Source organism: Panthera onca, chromosome C1 (assembly GCF_046562875.1).
Source record: "Panthera onca isolate mPanOnc1 chromosome C1, mPanOnc1 haplotype 2, whole genome shotgun sequence".
In the NCBI taxonomy this organism is placed as follows: domain Eukaryota; kingdom Metazoa; phylum Chordata; class Mammalia; order Carnivora; family Felidae; genus Panthera; species Panthera onca.
Window position 1 is genome coordinate 27019725 of NC_138346.1, and position 17066 is coordinate 27036790.

General features: G+C 37.8%; 1 protein-coding gene across 12 annotated transcripts in view; it reads right to left on the reverse strand.

Moving 5' to 3' along the window:
* The window catches only part of UNC80 (unc-80 subunit of NALCN channel complex), a 230940-nt gene that overhangs the window by 105668 nt on the left and 108206 nt on the right, over positions 1–17066 (reverse strand). For 9 of the 12 annotated variants that reach the window (XM_078450930.2, XM_078450929.2, XM_078450927.2 and 6 more), the window contains exons 26-28: positions 10710–10875; positions 5402–5605; positions 3305–3405 (exon numbers count right to left, since the gene is read on the reverse strand). In XM_078450930.2, coding sequence (XP_078307056.1) covers positions 3305–3405; positions 5402–5605; positions 10710–10875 — 471 coding nt within the window. The remainder of the gene's footprint in view (positions 1–3304; positions 3406–5401; positions 5606–10709; positions 10876–17066) is intronic. The other 3 variants (XM_078450931.2, XM_078450933.2, XM_078450932.2) reach the window with 1 other exon arrangement.

A 17066-nucleotide genomic window follows, 5' to 3' on the forward strand; every position in this document is an offset into this window, starting at 1 on the left:
ACAGTCCTTTAGTAACTGAAATTCCACCAACAATCGTGTGGGCTTGGAAACAAACTCTTTCCCAGTGAAGCCTTCAGATAAGACCCCACTCTTGGCCAATACTTTGATTGCAATCTTGTGAGAGAGCATGAAGCAGAGGACCCAGCTAAACTGTGCCAGGATTCCTGGCCCATAGAAACTATAAGCTAATAAATGTGTGTTGTTTAACACACACACACACACACACACACACACATATTAATACATATATTTGAATATATATATTTGAATGCCTGGGATTGCATTTAATACAGTGAGGCAGTCAGGACCTGGAAGGCAAGATGTGGAAAGGGCATTTACTGAGGTGAGCACAATATGGGCACATGCCACATTTTCCTTCAGGCATAAGTGGCCAAGAAGCCAGGCAAAGCTTTAGGCAATTTCACAAGAGCTGGGAGATAAAAACTGGAGTTCAGAATTGCCAAAAGGAAGAAGAATTGAGTGGACAAGATCCTGTAGAGAAGGTAGACTTGGTGCTGGGTGACTATTTTCCTTCTAGGCATTTGTTGATTGAATAGCTAAGAAGCCAAGCAGGAACCAGCTGACAAGCAGTATGGAGATTTTAGCAGTGTCACTGTAATAGGGAAGCAAAGTTGGAGTTTCTGACCCATCAAGCCCGGAGTTAGTTATAGGACACACACCAGACTCACACTGGAATACTTGATACTAGGAGGTATGTGTTGGAGAGTGGGGTAAGGGGGAGAGCACTACTACAAGTCAAGTCCACTTAGTCCTTGATTGCACTCAGGTGATCTTTGCTGCCTGTCAAAGTATAGGGTGAATCCTCTCTGGAGGGAGATAGCATCATCTGGAACCTCTATAATTCTATAGCTTTTTTAAATTAATAAACTTTATTTTAAAGCAGTTTTAGGTCCACAGCAATAAATTTAGCAGAATGTACAGAGAGTTCCCTAATACCTGCTGCCTCTACACATGCAGAGTGGACTTCATGATCAACATCTTCCACCAGGCTGAATGTTTAATATAATCAATGATCTACACTGACACATCACTATCATCCAAAGTGCTTAGTTTACATTAAGATTCACTCTTGGTGTTGTACATTCTGTGGGTTTTGACAGATCTATAATGGCATGTATCTATCACTGTGCTTCTATAATTTTTCACCCACCATAACTGGCAAACTGGCAGTCAATGAAATCACTAGGCATATTAAGGAACAGACCAAGAGAAGACAGTACATTCACATATTGGAGTTATCAGTCATGGACTTCAAGTGTGCATGATTCAAATAAAAATTAAAAATATTTTAACTGAATGATAATGAGCATATGATACATTGAATCTTGCATGATAGAGCTAAAGCTGTTCCTAAGGAACATTTATAGTTTTAAATGACTATTTAGTGAAGTGGTTGGAGATCAATTATCTAAGTATCTATATTAAGAAGCTAAGGGATGAAAACACGTTAACCTGAAAGAAAGTAGAAGGAAATAGTAAATAGGAGGAATTAGTGAAACACAACTCAGACATTCCCCAAATGACAAAACCAAAAGCTGATTTTCTGGTTAATAAAACTGACATACTTCTGGCAAGACTGAAAAAAGGGCTGGGGGTAGGAAAGAGACAGAGAGAGAGAAAGAAAAAGAAAGAAAGAAAGAAAGAAAGAAAGAAAGAAAGAAAGAAAAGGTATAACCTACCAACATTAGAAACAATAAAGTTACATCATTGTAGATCCTATAGAATTTAAAAGGACTTTAAGAAAATATTATAAAAACCTTTCTAATAAATGTAAATATTTGGATTAAATTAACAAATTCCTAGGGGAAAAAAAAGTGCCCAAACTGCTCCCAGAAGAAATAAAAAATCATACTATGTAAGTTGAATTTGTAATTAAAAACCTTCCCACAAAAAAATGTTTAGATCTAAGTTTGTACTTAAAGAAGAAATAACACTGTTCTAACACAAATACTTCACAGAAAACTAAAAGCATTACTGAAGGAAATTTAAGAGGTAGGACATAAATTGAGAGATAGACCACTTTATATAGAAGATTCACTGAGTAAATATTTCAATTCCTCAATTTTAAATGATTTTTATATTCAATATAAGGCTGTTTTGAAAGCTTTTTAATAGAAATTAATAGGTGATTTTAAATGGAAATGACTATAGCCAAGAATAGAACAAGCCATCTTGAGGAAGAACAAAGGTGCAAGATTTACCCTTATATGAACCAAACAAACCATAAAATGACAGGGTATGTGACATATAAAGCCAATTACATGCATTTCAAAAACAGACAGAACTAATCTATGGTGACAGAAGTTAGGCTGGTGGTTACTATTAGGGGAGGGGGGTGACTGGTAGAAGGCATGTTTAGAGCTTCTAGAGTGGGACCATGTTCTTGACCTGCTGGTGGTTACACAGATAGTCACTTTGTGAAAATTTATTGAGCTGCACACATAGGTTTTCTATGCTTTTCAACATGTACATTGGACTTCACTAAAGAGTTTACTTTAAAAACAGCTGCCTCAGAGAGTCTTGAAAATTAGGTTCTGGGGATCACTTGCAAACATTTCTGGGGCTCAGCCAGTTGTGATGGCACAGCACTGCAAACTGAGGAGCGTCATGTACCGGCCAGCCCTTATCTGACTCTACCAGGAAGTCAGATTAAAATCACAGAAGGTACAGTCCATATAAGATCACTGACAGTGCAGGAAGTATCCCACCAGTTGTGGATCTGATGTTATGCTTCCTTACCTTTCTCATTCTTTCTCATGGCCAGCTCAAACCTTGAACTCTCTAATCCATGCCCAAAGCTTTCTTGAAATCCCCGCCCCCCCCCCCCCCCCCCCGCCTATGACCTCTGAAGAAACCTTTGAGGTGTGACCTTTATTATCTTAGATTCTCCACGTCCTGGTTTACAGTTAGATCTATACAGACACAAGACTGACACCATAACCTTGCTCACAGCATCTGTGGTAACCTGTATCAAACTGATGGTGATGCCTGCGGTACCCAGGCTGTCTTGGTCGCCAGCCTGGTCTGGTCCCTCGGGATTTTCCCTGACTTACGTTGACCTACAAGCCAGCCATAACAAAGAACCTTCGGTTTTTGTTAAACTTAAAATGGAACACAGTCCAATAGAATACCAACCCTAGTGAGAATTCAGAGGTTCCTATGGTTTTTCTTGGAAGTTAAATTAGATTGATAGTTTTAGTGTACTCTTTTGTCCTCACTCCATAGATCTTTCTCAATACCAAAGGAAATTGATCTCAGGTCTGTCTCTGAGATTCCTACTTACGTGAAGCCATGACATGCTCCTGTGGTAATTTTCCTCTGTGCCAGCAGTACTCATTCCCTCTGGCTCGATGCTGGGCTCACTTGCACTCCAAGGACTCCCTTCTTCAAAAGAAAAATGCCAAGAAAGGTTATATTGTTCAGTCTCTATGGAGAGCATGTTGGTATGGTAGAGTTGTCCATGCTTTTGAATCCTAGGGCAGACTACCGTGGCCCAGTGGGTTAACAGGGCATAGCCTTGACTTTAGTGGAGGAATGTTAATAGGAGCTGTTCCCTTCACCACCAGCTGAACAGGCAATTGCAAAGACATTTATGATCTCTGTTGTGATGGCTTCCATTTTGAGACATGGGAGCAGGGAAGAAACAGAGTCAAGTCCTTGAATTGCTGAGATGAGCAAGCTATTGGTTGAGTGTGCCCAAATCCATTCCAGACTGCCCAGACCTTGCAGGTGTAGTTACAGAGGGACACCAAGCAACCTGCAGTGGCCATATAGCGTGCTGCTGTCTCCTCTGCTGCTGTGACTACGTCTAGTGCCACTGCTCTTGGTACCACCTGGCTTTGCTGTTACAGCTACTTCAAAAATGGACGGTGCCTCAAAAAAACTAAGGGAATTTGTAAGCCATTGTGGCCAATCATGGGTAATCCTTTTGTCCAAACTCTTCTCTGTGGAAAAATATGGAGACATTTCTCAGGAATTCACTACATAGTAGACCACACAAGAAAGCTTCGCCCTCAAATCTAAAAGCTTTTCTGGGTCATTTCTATGATGAAACCATGCTGCTAGCCTGCCTATTTTGATCCAGCTGGTCAGGCTAAGTCAATGAATTCAAGTATTAATTGAAATATTTTTCCCCCAAAACTAATTGATGACATTCTTACAACCTCAGACCCGTAACAAAAGAAGTCACAGGTTTGTTTTTTTTTCTATTGTCTCCTTAAAAAAATAAGCCAAATCTTAACTAATGCATAAATTAGCTATCTTCAAAGGTGAGGGTGGATAGGTATAGAGACAATTCCTATTTAGACTCTCTTTAATTAGATACACTCAGCTTCTATTTCAGTAGACTTGATCGACAATTCATCCACATATCCTGACTGACTTCTGAAACAACTTGCCTAGAAAGGGGAACTTTCTGTTTTGCTTCTCACGGGACTGAATGGCAAAGAAAATGTGCTTTAACTTTTACCTGATAGCTAAATTCCAGGCAGCTGGTGAGTCTTATCTGCATACTTGCTCACTCTTTTCTTGTTAGTAAGATGATCGTCAGGCTCATTGGACTCGCACATTTTGGAGTTCAAAAGTCTCTTTGGATCCTACAGTGACAAACTTCATCTCTAGTCCTTTGATTGTATTCAGAGCTCATGCTCATACTTTACAATCATCGCTTAGTTTATCTTTAAAATGTCCCCTCAGAGTAGGCGATGGGGGCATAGAATTATTCCCACTGCACAGTTGGAGAAAACAAATCCCTGAGATGCTAACTGACTTGCTGAAGGTCACTCACTGTCAGGTCTAGACAGTCTTTCCCCTGTGATATATAATCTGAGATATATATATATATATATATATATATATATATATATATATATATATATTTTTTTTTTTTTTTTTTTTTTTCTGTGAAATAGACGCTTTAACATACAGAAGAACTTTAGCTAGCTGCCCCCAAAGGATTTTCTACATTTTGCTTTCAAGGTCCTGATCAGAACAGAAGTGCAAACATCTGGATTTCAAAAATCTGTCCTGCCATTAAAGTGTTTTCTTTCCCTAACGTATACTGTATATCCTCACTGCTCAAACTGTGGTTCCTGAACCAGCAGCATTAGCTTCACCAGAAAACTTGTCAACGGTTCCTACCCGAGACCTGCTGAATTAGAATCTGCATTTTAACAAGCCTTGCAGGTGACCCGTGTGCACGTTAAGGTTCGAGCAGCCCTGCTCTAAAGGGTGGCATGGTTTTCAGACTGAATGAGTGGTCTAGCCTGTGGCTCTGCTCTTCAGCTCCTGATGTGTAAGAAAACGGGCTTCAACTATTTCAGGATTTGGGCCCTGTCTTCCTACCCCCCACGTCCCTGCGCACCCCACTCCTCTATGTTACCTAGGTCAGTGACAGTGTCCCTGCTCTGGGACAGCTGCAGCTCCTGAGCCTCGGACTCTGAGTCCTGCCGTGATAACTTGCTGCTCTTTAAGCTGCCGACTCGGCGAATGCTGGACAAGGAACCCCCCTTCTTCACCTGGAAACTGCGGGTTCCTTTAATCTGGAGCAGGCGGGAACCTCCTATCCTGATCTTCCTGCTGGGAACTGTATTAAAAGAATAAAATAGGGCTTTTTCCCCCTTAGTTTTCCCCAGCCAGTGTTAGATCCAAGCTCTCCCCAACTTGTCCCTGAACAGCGTCCTCTCTTTCGGCCGGGATGAGCAGCATGTCTGCACGAGGAGCTCCTCCCAAGCCCCAGCCGGGTCAGGCAGCTTTGTTAGGCAGCCAGGAGGCTGGGTCCACCAGGAAGGGCTGGTGCAGCTTCTTTCTTGGGCACATAGCTCATCAGTGCTGGGAACAACCTGCTGTCTTTCTGGCCCAGGGTTCACAAGCATGAGTGCGCCCTTGTAGCAGCATTATCTAGGACTGTTAGCACATTTACAGAACATCATTCCTTGATTCGATAGAACCGCAAACCATTGGTTTTTGTTTTTCTTTTGAAATGGGACTTGCAGAGTTATGTGAGTTATGCAAACCCCTTCATGTAAACCCCTTCATTTTGGAATACCTCATTAAGAAATAAAAACAAGAGGCGCTTCTCTCTCCAACAGTCAGCAGCGGGTTCCGCTCAGCTCCTCAGCAAAGGCACTAAAGGATCTGTTTTCACTGGTGTGCTTTGGGTGAACATGAGTGTGAAATAGTTCCATTTTCAATGCACCTAGTGATGTCATAGCATCCTTCCTTCAGTCAAAAGGCTGGGTGGGATGTGAGTCCAAATGATGCAACACCCTGAGCCAACCTTACAGTCTATATGTACCAAGAAGAACATGCATTATTCATCTTTAGTGTTCTGGAAAAAACAGTCATCGGTGAGGAAAATAAAAGGGTAAAAGAAACACGTTTAAACTTGAAACCTACTTTTTTTTTTTTTTTTTTTTTTACAAAAGCATCCTTATTTCCCATACTCATATACAGTCCTACTTCCTTTTCCTTCGGAGTTCTGGTGTTGTCACACATTGATTTTAAAAGGGCAGGATAAAAAAAGTTTTCAAAGCTTAGTCATTATCAGGAAGGGGCCATTATTTTTGTAAGAAGATTTCCTATGAATTATTTAAGGCATAGGTATTATTTCTTAAACGTTCCAATCAGGAAGGTTGCATTTTAGTCTTGGGTTCTAACTCTCAGGAGAGTATGTGACCATGATCGAGCTTGTACAGCTCTACAAAATGGTAATTAAATGTATACTTTCAGTGCCAAAAATGGAGCCTATAAGAATTTCTGTTGAATAATGTGCAGTGTTTAATCTCTGACTTAATCTTGCGATTGAGAAAGACTAAAACCATCACCACTGAGCTGGCAAAGGCCTCGTGGAGTGCCCTGAACACATCTGGATAGAATCTTACATCTGGATAGAAACTCTTGCTGTGCAGTTGATTAAATTCCACAAAGACTATGGACTATAAGTCTCCTTTTTAATTATAGCACAAAATTCATCCACTGCATTTTTTAATATTATTTTTAGGCTTAATTGAGGCTTTAATGACCTACCTGAAATACATCTGAAATAGAATATTTCATCTGAAATAGAATATTTTAATGACTACTAATACAATTTCATACCAAGGTAGATTAGGAAGGAGAAAACAGGCTTAGAGAGATTTTTCTTTCTTCTTTTTTTTTTTTTTCTTTTTTATAGAGACACTGTCTTGCGTTCTATGATTTCATGATAACTTTAACTGTACAAATTTGGGAAAGTAACCCTAAATTAATGTGACCTGAACAAAATTCAATTTTGAGAACCTATTCTATACTACCAAAGATAATCGGATATATCCTGTAGCAGAAAAAAATTAGCACTCAGAATTATGGCATGGATTATTTACAAAGGACACAGTAGTTAGAATTCAGATTTGATTTTGGTACCTGAAAATCTTTAGTAGAGCTTGTACAGCATTGAGTCTTAGCCTTTACTTCCATGAGAACATGAACTAGTGGGAAAGTGAAACAAATACATCTAAATTGGATAAAACCTCTTTTCCCCTTTTCTCTCATCTCACATTAAATCCACGAGCAAGTCCTGCTAGCTTCACACTTAGAATTTCCTAGGATTTTGAAAGCCCCATTATCTATTCCCTGGACTATTGTAACTGCCTCACTGTTCCGGCTTACATCCCCTCCCACAGCTTGACTCATCTTTTAAATACATAAATCGTAAATACACATATTATATCACTTTCCTAGTCAAAACCTGCCGACAACACTCAGACACACTTATACAAAATTAAATTTCTAACCATATCTACATATCCAATTTATATGCCCTTTGCCTAACCCCATTTCCTGCCACTCTTCTACTCTTTCTATAGTCTTCTACTTCAACTCTTTCTGTTGCAACCATGTTGGTCTTTTTGTCCTTCTTCAAATGTTCCACGTTCCTTCCTGCATCAGAGCCTGGCTCTCACTGTTTTGTCTGCTCAGAAGACTCCTGCCTCAGCGCTTTGCATGACTGGCTCCTTCACATCATACAGGTCTCTGCTCAATGCCACTTTCGGGGTCCTTCTCTGACTACACTCCTTCCCACTCCAGGTCACTACCAATTCTCTGACCTTCATTTGTTTTCCTTGATACCATTTATCATTACTTGAAAGTCTAGTATCTTATGTTATTCCCTGTTATTTAGCTGTTTGCTAATATAAACTGAAATACATGTGGGACATTTTTCCTGTTGGTTGCCGTATTCTGGGACCCTGGAATCGTGCCTGGCATACACCAGGTGTTCAGTAGATGATTGTTGAGTAATTAGACACATCGTGGTGTCTGTATTTTGGAATACCAGTCTTCGTTTGTATTTGGAATGTGGGTAAAACGATGGGACAGACCTTGCTTGGGGATTTTAGGCAGACATTTTAGTTTGAGGATTGTTTCACATTTGTTTTCCCTGGTAGAATCTGAATTGTCCTCAAGTTGTTTACTTCAAGAACAACATTTTTAGCTTTTATAAAAACAGATGGCATGAAATTTTAAATAAACTTTTAATAATATCATTTAGCAGAGTACTTATGACTTTAGCATCTGCTATCAACTTGTCAAAGGATTAAGGAATACTTAGGAATCTTCAAGATTTTGCCAGCCAGTAAAGGACGTTTTATGAATATGTTCTCATTTTATTTATAGTTTCAGTTTTCTGCTCACTTCTTAAACAACATTCATATATTAACGTAGTCATTCCATGAGGAGAAAAAACACTAAGCATTTGCGGTTTTGAACATCAAAGGAAATTTACATAAATGATAAACACGAAATTAAAGTGTTCTTAAAAATTAATCTGATATTTTATTTTTTAAAATGGCGTGGAATTTATTCTGTTCAAGTTTAACCATGTCCATATTAGGAATATTTATTTCAGCTACTTTAAGTAATAATTAGCATAATAACTTTGAATAGGCAAAATAAAATCCCCTTGGGATATCTTTAAAAATGTAAGTTTTTCATCATATGCAGTTAACATTATCTGAAAAAGTAACAGTAGAAAAATATATTGAGTTGATACTCCTTCATGCTCAAAAATTGCTAAGACTTGGCTAGTAAACGCTTGGTTGACCATAAATTCAATACAATATAGTTATTATTTGCATTTGAAAAGTGTCATGACAACAATCTGATCTTAAAATATTAAAATTTTTTTCCAGTGTATATCAATTTCTTAGAAAATTTTAAAGATTTTCTGTTTTCTCTATCCAGGGCTATTCCTTCCTAGATTCCTTCATTCCTTCAGTTATCCAACATTTATTGGGTCATTGTCTTTAGGATACCAGAAAATACATAAATGCATAAAATCGTGTTTGACTCTTAACAAATGTACTGATATTCTTTTAATTGAAATTCATTAGAAAAACGCAATGAAGGGTGGTGGAGTTTAAGAAATACCCCCCCCCCCCAAAAAAAGAAAAAAGAAGTAGCAAAATCAGAGACGTTAACAGTTTAAGGATCTCTTGAAAGCAACTTAAAACTTGGTAATCTTTAGCTTATATTTAGAATTTTCTGCGGTTCTAGTCTGTACACTCATTATATTAATAAAACCTACCACAGTGACAACAATATTTATCCTATACCAAATCTAGGTACCAGGTACTACGTTTATGCTTTGCTCGTATTGTCTCATTTAAAGCTTTCAATATCACAATGTGGTAGGTGTTAATAACCTAATTTTACAGAGCAGAAAACTGTGGCTTAGAAGGTCAGTAACTTGGACAAGGTCATACAGCTGGTTGTTACATTTTACCATTTGAAGTGCATATTTTCACATTTTCATATATCTGAAATTGATATTTGTGTTACAGTTGAGGCCATCTTAAGATAACTAGTGCCAGGTAGCTGTTGTGACACGTTTGCTATTGCTTATGTCCATGTGAGCATCTAAAGCACCAGCAACAAGATGTACAGAATGGGTGCCAGAGTGTCTTTTAACACCAGGGAGTCAAACGGTAGTTGGGTGACGGAGTGCATGCGGTGGTAAGTCAGATGTGCTTGGCAACATTCTTGAAGGAGGTATTGAGTATGAGGGTAGGCTAGTTTCGTACAAACGCATGTTGGCTCAAGTACCTAGCACCAACAGCTTTACTTCCTTTACAGATCTATTTAATGGTGTGTTATTAATATTCTAATGACACAGAGGACATTGTCATATAGAGAAAACATGGACACTGACAATTCTGAGTTGCAAAGTGATTAAGAAATTTGAACCTGGAATTGAAGATTGTTTAGAAAGACTTTAAACCATTTATTCTATTTATACTTTCCGTTTTCTTTGGCTGCACAAGAATGATATATATTAATAATAAAATTTGATATCTAATTAAGTCTGAAAGTCCTCTTTCTTTAAGAATTAAATGATAAGAAAGTATTGCATAAGGGCTGAATTGGAAGTATTGTTTCTTCCTTATTGGTACGTGAAATAATGGTTCATCTGATGACTACCTGGTGGCATCGGTAGGGATATGGAGAGTTGCTGAGCCGGAATTACAATCGGAACTTCTCCGACTGTCGAGTCCAGCTGCTAACTAGCGTGGTTTCCTACCTCATTAAGTGGACACAGTACTGTATGAAGCCAACAGTTTTGGACTTGGGGTGCACAATTCTGTGGTTTAGACCCCAGGCCAAATATCCTATGAGAAACACTGAAACAGGAAAAAAATTCTTGCTTTCCATACCTTTCTTCTCCTCAGCACCTGCATCTGATTTGAGGGTGTGGCTACTACTGTGGAGGGAATCTTTTGAGTCTTCATTTTCATCCAGGACCCCAGCAAAGCTGATCTTCCTCTCATATCTGTGCCGGTCCAACTCAGGATCCAAACGAAGTCTGCAGCTCTCTAAGTCCTGCAATGTTAGTGAGGAGTACATGAATGCTAGAATCTCCTCAGCGCTGCATTGGTCTTGTGGTAAACCTCCCTCCATTTTGAATTGCACGCAGCTGAATTTGCACAGAGCCAAATTCTTCTTTATCTAATGCCAATTTCAGGTTGTGGCCAATAAACATATTTCTTGAATTAAAAAAAAAAAACTTCTCTAACTCATAGTTTTCCCCTTTTCTTCATACTTTATCTTCAAAAAGCACAGACCTTGTTCCAAATCTAGAATTAGCTTGCTCCCCTTCTAACACTTTGTCCACAGTTTAGCCTACACCTTTGGCATTCATGTGTTAATTAAATGATTATGCACTGAGTGTACTAAATATGAACGTATTATGTACTGGGGGATAAATAAGAAATGGTTCTTGCCCTAAACGAACTCAAAATCCTGAGACAGAGACTCAGAAGGGAAACAAAAGATAAATTCCTAGACTGAGAGAGTGAGTAGGAACTTAGAAATCAGATTTGGAGGCAGAATAATGGACCCCCACATATGTCTATGCCTTAACCCTTGGAAGAGGTAAATATGTTACCTTACATTGCAATAGGAACTTTGTGCATGCTGATTTAGGTTAGAGATCTTGAGATGGGAAATTATCCTGAATTAGCTAAGTGGGCTTGGCCTAATCACACAAATCCTTAAAAGCAGAAAGCTTTTCCAGACTGTGGTCAAAGGAGAATATAACTATGGAAGAAGAGTGAGAGAGATGCCAAATTACTGGCTTTGAAGATGGAAAAAAGGACCATGAGCCAAGCAATGTGAGTTGCCCAAGAAGATGGAAAAAAGGCAAGGAAAGAGTCTTCTCTAGAGTCCCAGAAAAGAGTGCAGCTTTCCTAACACCTTGACTCTAGCCCAGTAAGACCTGTGTGAGTCTTCTGATTTCTAGAAATGTAAGATACAATGTTTACACGTTTTTAAGTAGCTAAATTTCTACAGAAATAGAAAATGAATAAAGAGGTGATGTTGGAGTTTTGTCCTGAGGACTTAAAGTTGGCTCAGCAAACAAATGGAAAAAGGCATTTCAGGCTTAAGAAATCTCATATGTGAGGGCCGGAGTCTCAAAATACTATCAGGCATTAGAGATATTTCTCACTCTCTTCTAGAAGGATCTCAGGATTAGAGGGGTTCCATGACTATCTGCTTGTGAACAGAGTGAGCCGGTAACCTAAAGTAAGCCTTGGGGAGGGAAACTATTTTGTAGGAGCTTGGTCAATGAGGCCCCCAATTGAAAATTTGACCTGTTCTGTGAATGGAGACTTATTCAACCAGAAGGCCATATTTAATTGTTAGCTGTAAAACACTCTTGGAGGAGTTGATAGAGGAAAACTATATAAAATGCTAATTTTGTTTCTATAGAGCATTTTTCCCCCAAACACGATGTAAGTTCTCAGATTCAACTAGATATGGAAAACAAAAAAATTTAAAAAAAAACTAGTTTGCACCAAAATTAAAATCTAATGCTTTTAATTGTTATTAATAAATGAAACTTTAGACTTTACATGTTGTTTCTTCTTTTCCTTTTGATTAAGAACAGAAGTTACATTTCGGTACCTAGAAAATTACATCACATCTAGAAAAATAAAGGAACTACATAGAATCTATTTAGCATTGTCAAAAAATATTCTAAGAATATAATTGGTTCCCTGAAATTAATCCCTTTTAGAAAACAAGTAGAAAACCTAATATATTTTCAATTTTGTTAGCCAAACTTAATTAGATAAATTTCTTACTCGGGACAAAAACTAATGTAAAAACTGATTCTCAAAAGCAGTTCCAATTTCTTCTTTTATCCATTTGTCAAAATCCCATCTATCTTTCAAAGCTACATTCAAATGTGACCTCTTATAGAAATGTTCTTCAGGTCTTTCCAGCCCCTTCTATGGCCAACCATGGCCCTTCTGCCCCCTTTTCATGGCCACTCTTTGTGGCCGGGAAATAATTTTTTATATGTTGGTTCTCCTGTTTCGATATGATTACCTCTGTAACCTCCCTATTCCCTTTCCTGTAACTATCGCACCACCTTGTTCATAGTCTTATTCTCAATAAACATCCATCAGTTAGCCTTGGTATATGTGAATTGTGTTTTGCTTCTGATTTTTTAACTTTAGGAACATTTGGAATCCAGCAGTATATTTTTCATAACCCAATTTGTTAAATTCCATCAGCACATTTGGCATAGCCTCTAGCAAAATCTTGCATAAAAGCATCCAATATGTTGCTTTCTCTAATGAATGAGTGTAGACAAGAGACTTCCTTACTGCTTTTTACTTTATTATGGTGGACTCATCTATCCATTGGAGGAGAATTACTTGTTTTAATTCATGTTGCTTGCCCAGTGGTTATTGGTTTCACTAATTCAGTTGGTAAACATTTGAATAGACCAGCAGTTTTACAAACAAAATTCTCTATTCAAAAATGATTTCTTTATTGTTCTCAATATTGTTTGAAAATTAATATTTAGAAAAAATTTGATTATTATGCTATTTTGATTATAAATCTTGTAACAAAGCTATTTTTTTTTCTTTTTCTTTTTTAAAAACATTATTTGTTAGTATGGCTTATGAAACAATGAATAAAAATGCTACCAGAAGCTCTTAAAAAAACAAAAAAAACCCATTATTTAAGTTGTATCTAGGGATCTGAGAAAAAATTAAGTTGGTAAAAACGTATTTTAATAATTTTTAAAAGCTTTTGATGTCATTTTGCCTTTTCTTTCACCTCTATGCCCCCACCAATCCAGTAGGTGGCCTCCTGGGATTTCCTGACCCTCTCCAAGAAACAACTGTGGATAAACTAATTAACTTTTATTTTAATTATTTGTACTTCAGATTCTTTTGATTACTCTCCCAACAATTTGGGTATAACTAGGACTTCTTCAAACAGATATTTTGCACGAAAATCCCATCCATCTTAGAAAGGGTCTTATGGGGCGCCTGGGTGGTTCAGTCTGTTAAGCATCCGACTTCGGCTCAGGTCATGATCTTGCGGTTCATGAGTTCAAGCCCCGCGTGGGGCTCTGTGCTGACAGCTCAGAGCCTGGAGGCTGTTTGTTTCTGATTCTGTGTCTCCCTCTCTCTCTCTGACCCTCCCCCGTTCATGCTCTGTCTCTCTCTGTCTCAAAACTAAATAAACGTTTAAAAAAAATTAAAAAAAAAAGAAAGGGTCTTATGGCAATTTCTGACAAAAAGACTTTTTTTCTTTTTTCTTTATTTCTTTTTCTTTTTTTTTCTTTTAACTTGCTTTATTTTTAATTTTTTAAAATTTTACATCCAAATTAGTTAGCAGATAATGCAACAATGATTTCGGGAGTAGATTCCTTAGTGTCCCTTACCCATTTAGCCCATCCCCCCTCCCACAACCCCTCAGTTTGTTCTCCATATTTATGAGTCTCTTCTGTTTTGTCCCCCTCTCTGTTTTTATATTATTTTTGTTTCCCCTCCCTTATGTTCATCTGTTTTGTCTCTTAAAGTCCTCATATGAGGGAAGTCATATGATTTTTGTCTTTCTCTGACTGACTAATTTCACTTAGCATAATACCCTTCAGTCCCATCCACATAGTTGCAAATGGCAAGATTTCATTCTTTTTGATTGCCGGGTAATACTCCATTGTATATATATACCACATCTTCTTTATCCATTCATCCATGGATGGACATTTGGGCTCTTTCCATACTTTGGCTATTGTTGATAGTGCTGCTATAAACATGGAGGTGCATGTGTCCCTTCGAAACAGCACTCCTGTATCCCATGGATAAATGCCTAGTAGTGCAATTGCTGGGTTGTAGGGTAGTTCTATTTTTAGTTTTTTGAGGAACCTCCATCCTGTGTTCCAGAGTGGCTGCACCAGCTTGCGTTCCCAGAAAAAACTTTTTTTCTTGATAGAAAGTTTATGTCCCTGATTTTCTTCCATTCTCAAGCCTCAGATTCTAGAATATCCATAGCATCTCATCTGATTATTTTACTACCTTATACTTTTATTATTTCATATATTAGGGTGGTTGTTTTTTTTACTATTATTAAAAATGTTACTGAATTAAAAAAAAATTCTGAAGATCCATAAATACTCTTGCCAGAGGCATTTTGCTAAAATAATATTTTAATTTTATTTAATAATTTAATTTTAATTAATAATTTAATTTTTAACAGCTTCTGTGGTGGTAAAACAGTTTTATCATACTGGTTTCCTTATAGTAGGTTGGAAAGTAACTTGAAGGGTGTTTTTTCTTTTTGTTTACCATCAACTATTGTTAGATTAAACAGGAGAAAAATCTTCTTGCCATTTATTTTATAAAGGTCACATCTCAACATAATACATAAATCTACATTTGACAATGAAAGTCCTAGTGTATTGAATAAAAGATCCCTGAGACCTTGTTCAGGGTGATATAGCAGTGAAAACCTTCCTCTCATTGACTGAATGACCAAAGGATCATTTAGCTTAATTTCTTGCCATTTTCTACTAGTCTGCCAGTTGGTTATACAATAATTTTTAACAGATCTGGTTGATTTTTTAAAAATGAAACTTGTTATAATGACAAGGGACATTAAACTATAGCTTTGTGGAGTTGAAAGGGAGAACAAAAATAACTGAGTCAGACTTTAAGATTCTTAATTTCAAAAATCACAATGGATCTAAATGGGGACCAACAAAAATTTGAAAAATGAAAAGTAGATGTACCACCATGCTTTTATGAAGGCTTCAGTATAATTAGAATGTTGAAAAAATAACACTAGTAGAGGCCTTACAGATCACATATTTCATCCCACTTGGCTTCAAACACATGTGCTGGCCTTGATTTGATTTTATAGAGTAGTCTCAATATAATAGTTGAGGTGACATTCAGAAAATTAAAGGCCCAGGTTAATAGGAAATGAAATCAGGGCAGTAAACGTCCCTTTCTGACATTCAGATAATGTAGTTTTGCAGTCCAATGTTGGTATGTTTCTGTTGAAAACATACCTTTTACCCATAAATGTTTCCAATGTAAAAATATCCATTTTATGTTTCCGAGTGTGAGGAAACAGGTCTTCCAGACATTGGAGAACCAGAGGTAGAGGCAGTGCTCAGGGATAATAGCATGGATTCTTTTGTTTTCTCCCAGGGATTGGGGTATGGCCTTGTTCATGCCGAGTCTGGTCAAAAAAGCAGGACTGCTGGTGGAGTGTAAAATTGGCTAAAGTAGAAGCACATGGATCGTGTAACAATTTTTCTGGTAGAGTAGTCTAAGTCTTGTGTAAAAAAAAATAAATAAATAAGAGAATTTGTCTGGTTCCTCAGCTCTGGCTGGGCGGTGCCTGTAATAAAAGAACCACTGGAAACTTGGTGCCTATTAGAGGATTAAGAGCCAAGGAAAATCGGCTCTGACGTGTGCCCATCTCAATACTCTGTCAAGACTCCTGGTCCTTGCAGAGTGTTGGTATACTCTGCTAAACGAATCAGGCCCCAGCGGTACAGGAGTATGATGTGTGTGCATGTGTGTGCATGTGGGTATGCGTGTGCACGCGTGCATGTGTGTGTGTGTGTGTGTGTGTGTGTGTGTACAGTCTTCTTCTGCCCATCCAGATCCATAAGAAGTACTGTAGTAATAAAAGTGTATGTTTAGAGATGTCTACATGCTAAATACTTAAATAAAATTTTTTCCCCATAACTTAAATGAGAAAACTCATTGGAAGCACATTTCTATAAGGATTTATGAGCAGTTAGATTTTTATGACAGAAAGATTCTGCCAGTGATTTCTGGAGAATGCTGGTCATAAAACTCCTCATAGTTTGCAGAGTAAAGGAACTTAAAGGCTTGTGAAAGAAGATTCAAAATGAAGTAAGCATTGCTCAGACAGTCACTCAAAATAGAGGACAGAGGATATTGAGGAAGTAAGGCCTGTGTATGTGTTCTGTTTTAGTCTCCACAACACCATGAAGTTTTTACTTTTGTCAATTGCCATTTGTCAAGTTCAACTCCACCACCTCCTGGTACACACCCTTCTCCTTTGGATTAAAATAGAGATAATGTAACACCTGTTAGCTAAATAGCCAATCCTGCAGCAGATAGCTTCAACTCGGCCAGCACCAATCATTATATCTTTTAAAACAAGTTTTGTAACCTTGTGGCTTTTGCCTTTATAAGCCCACTCACGATTCCAGTTTGGAGCACACATTC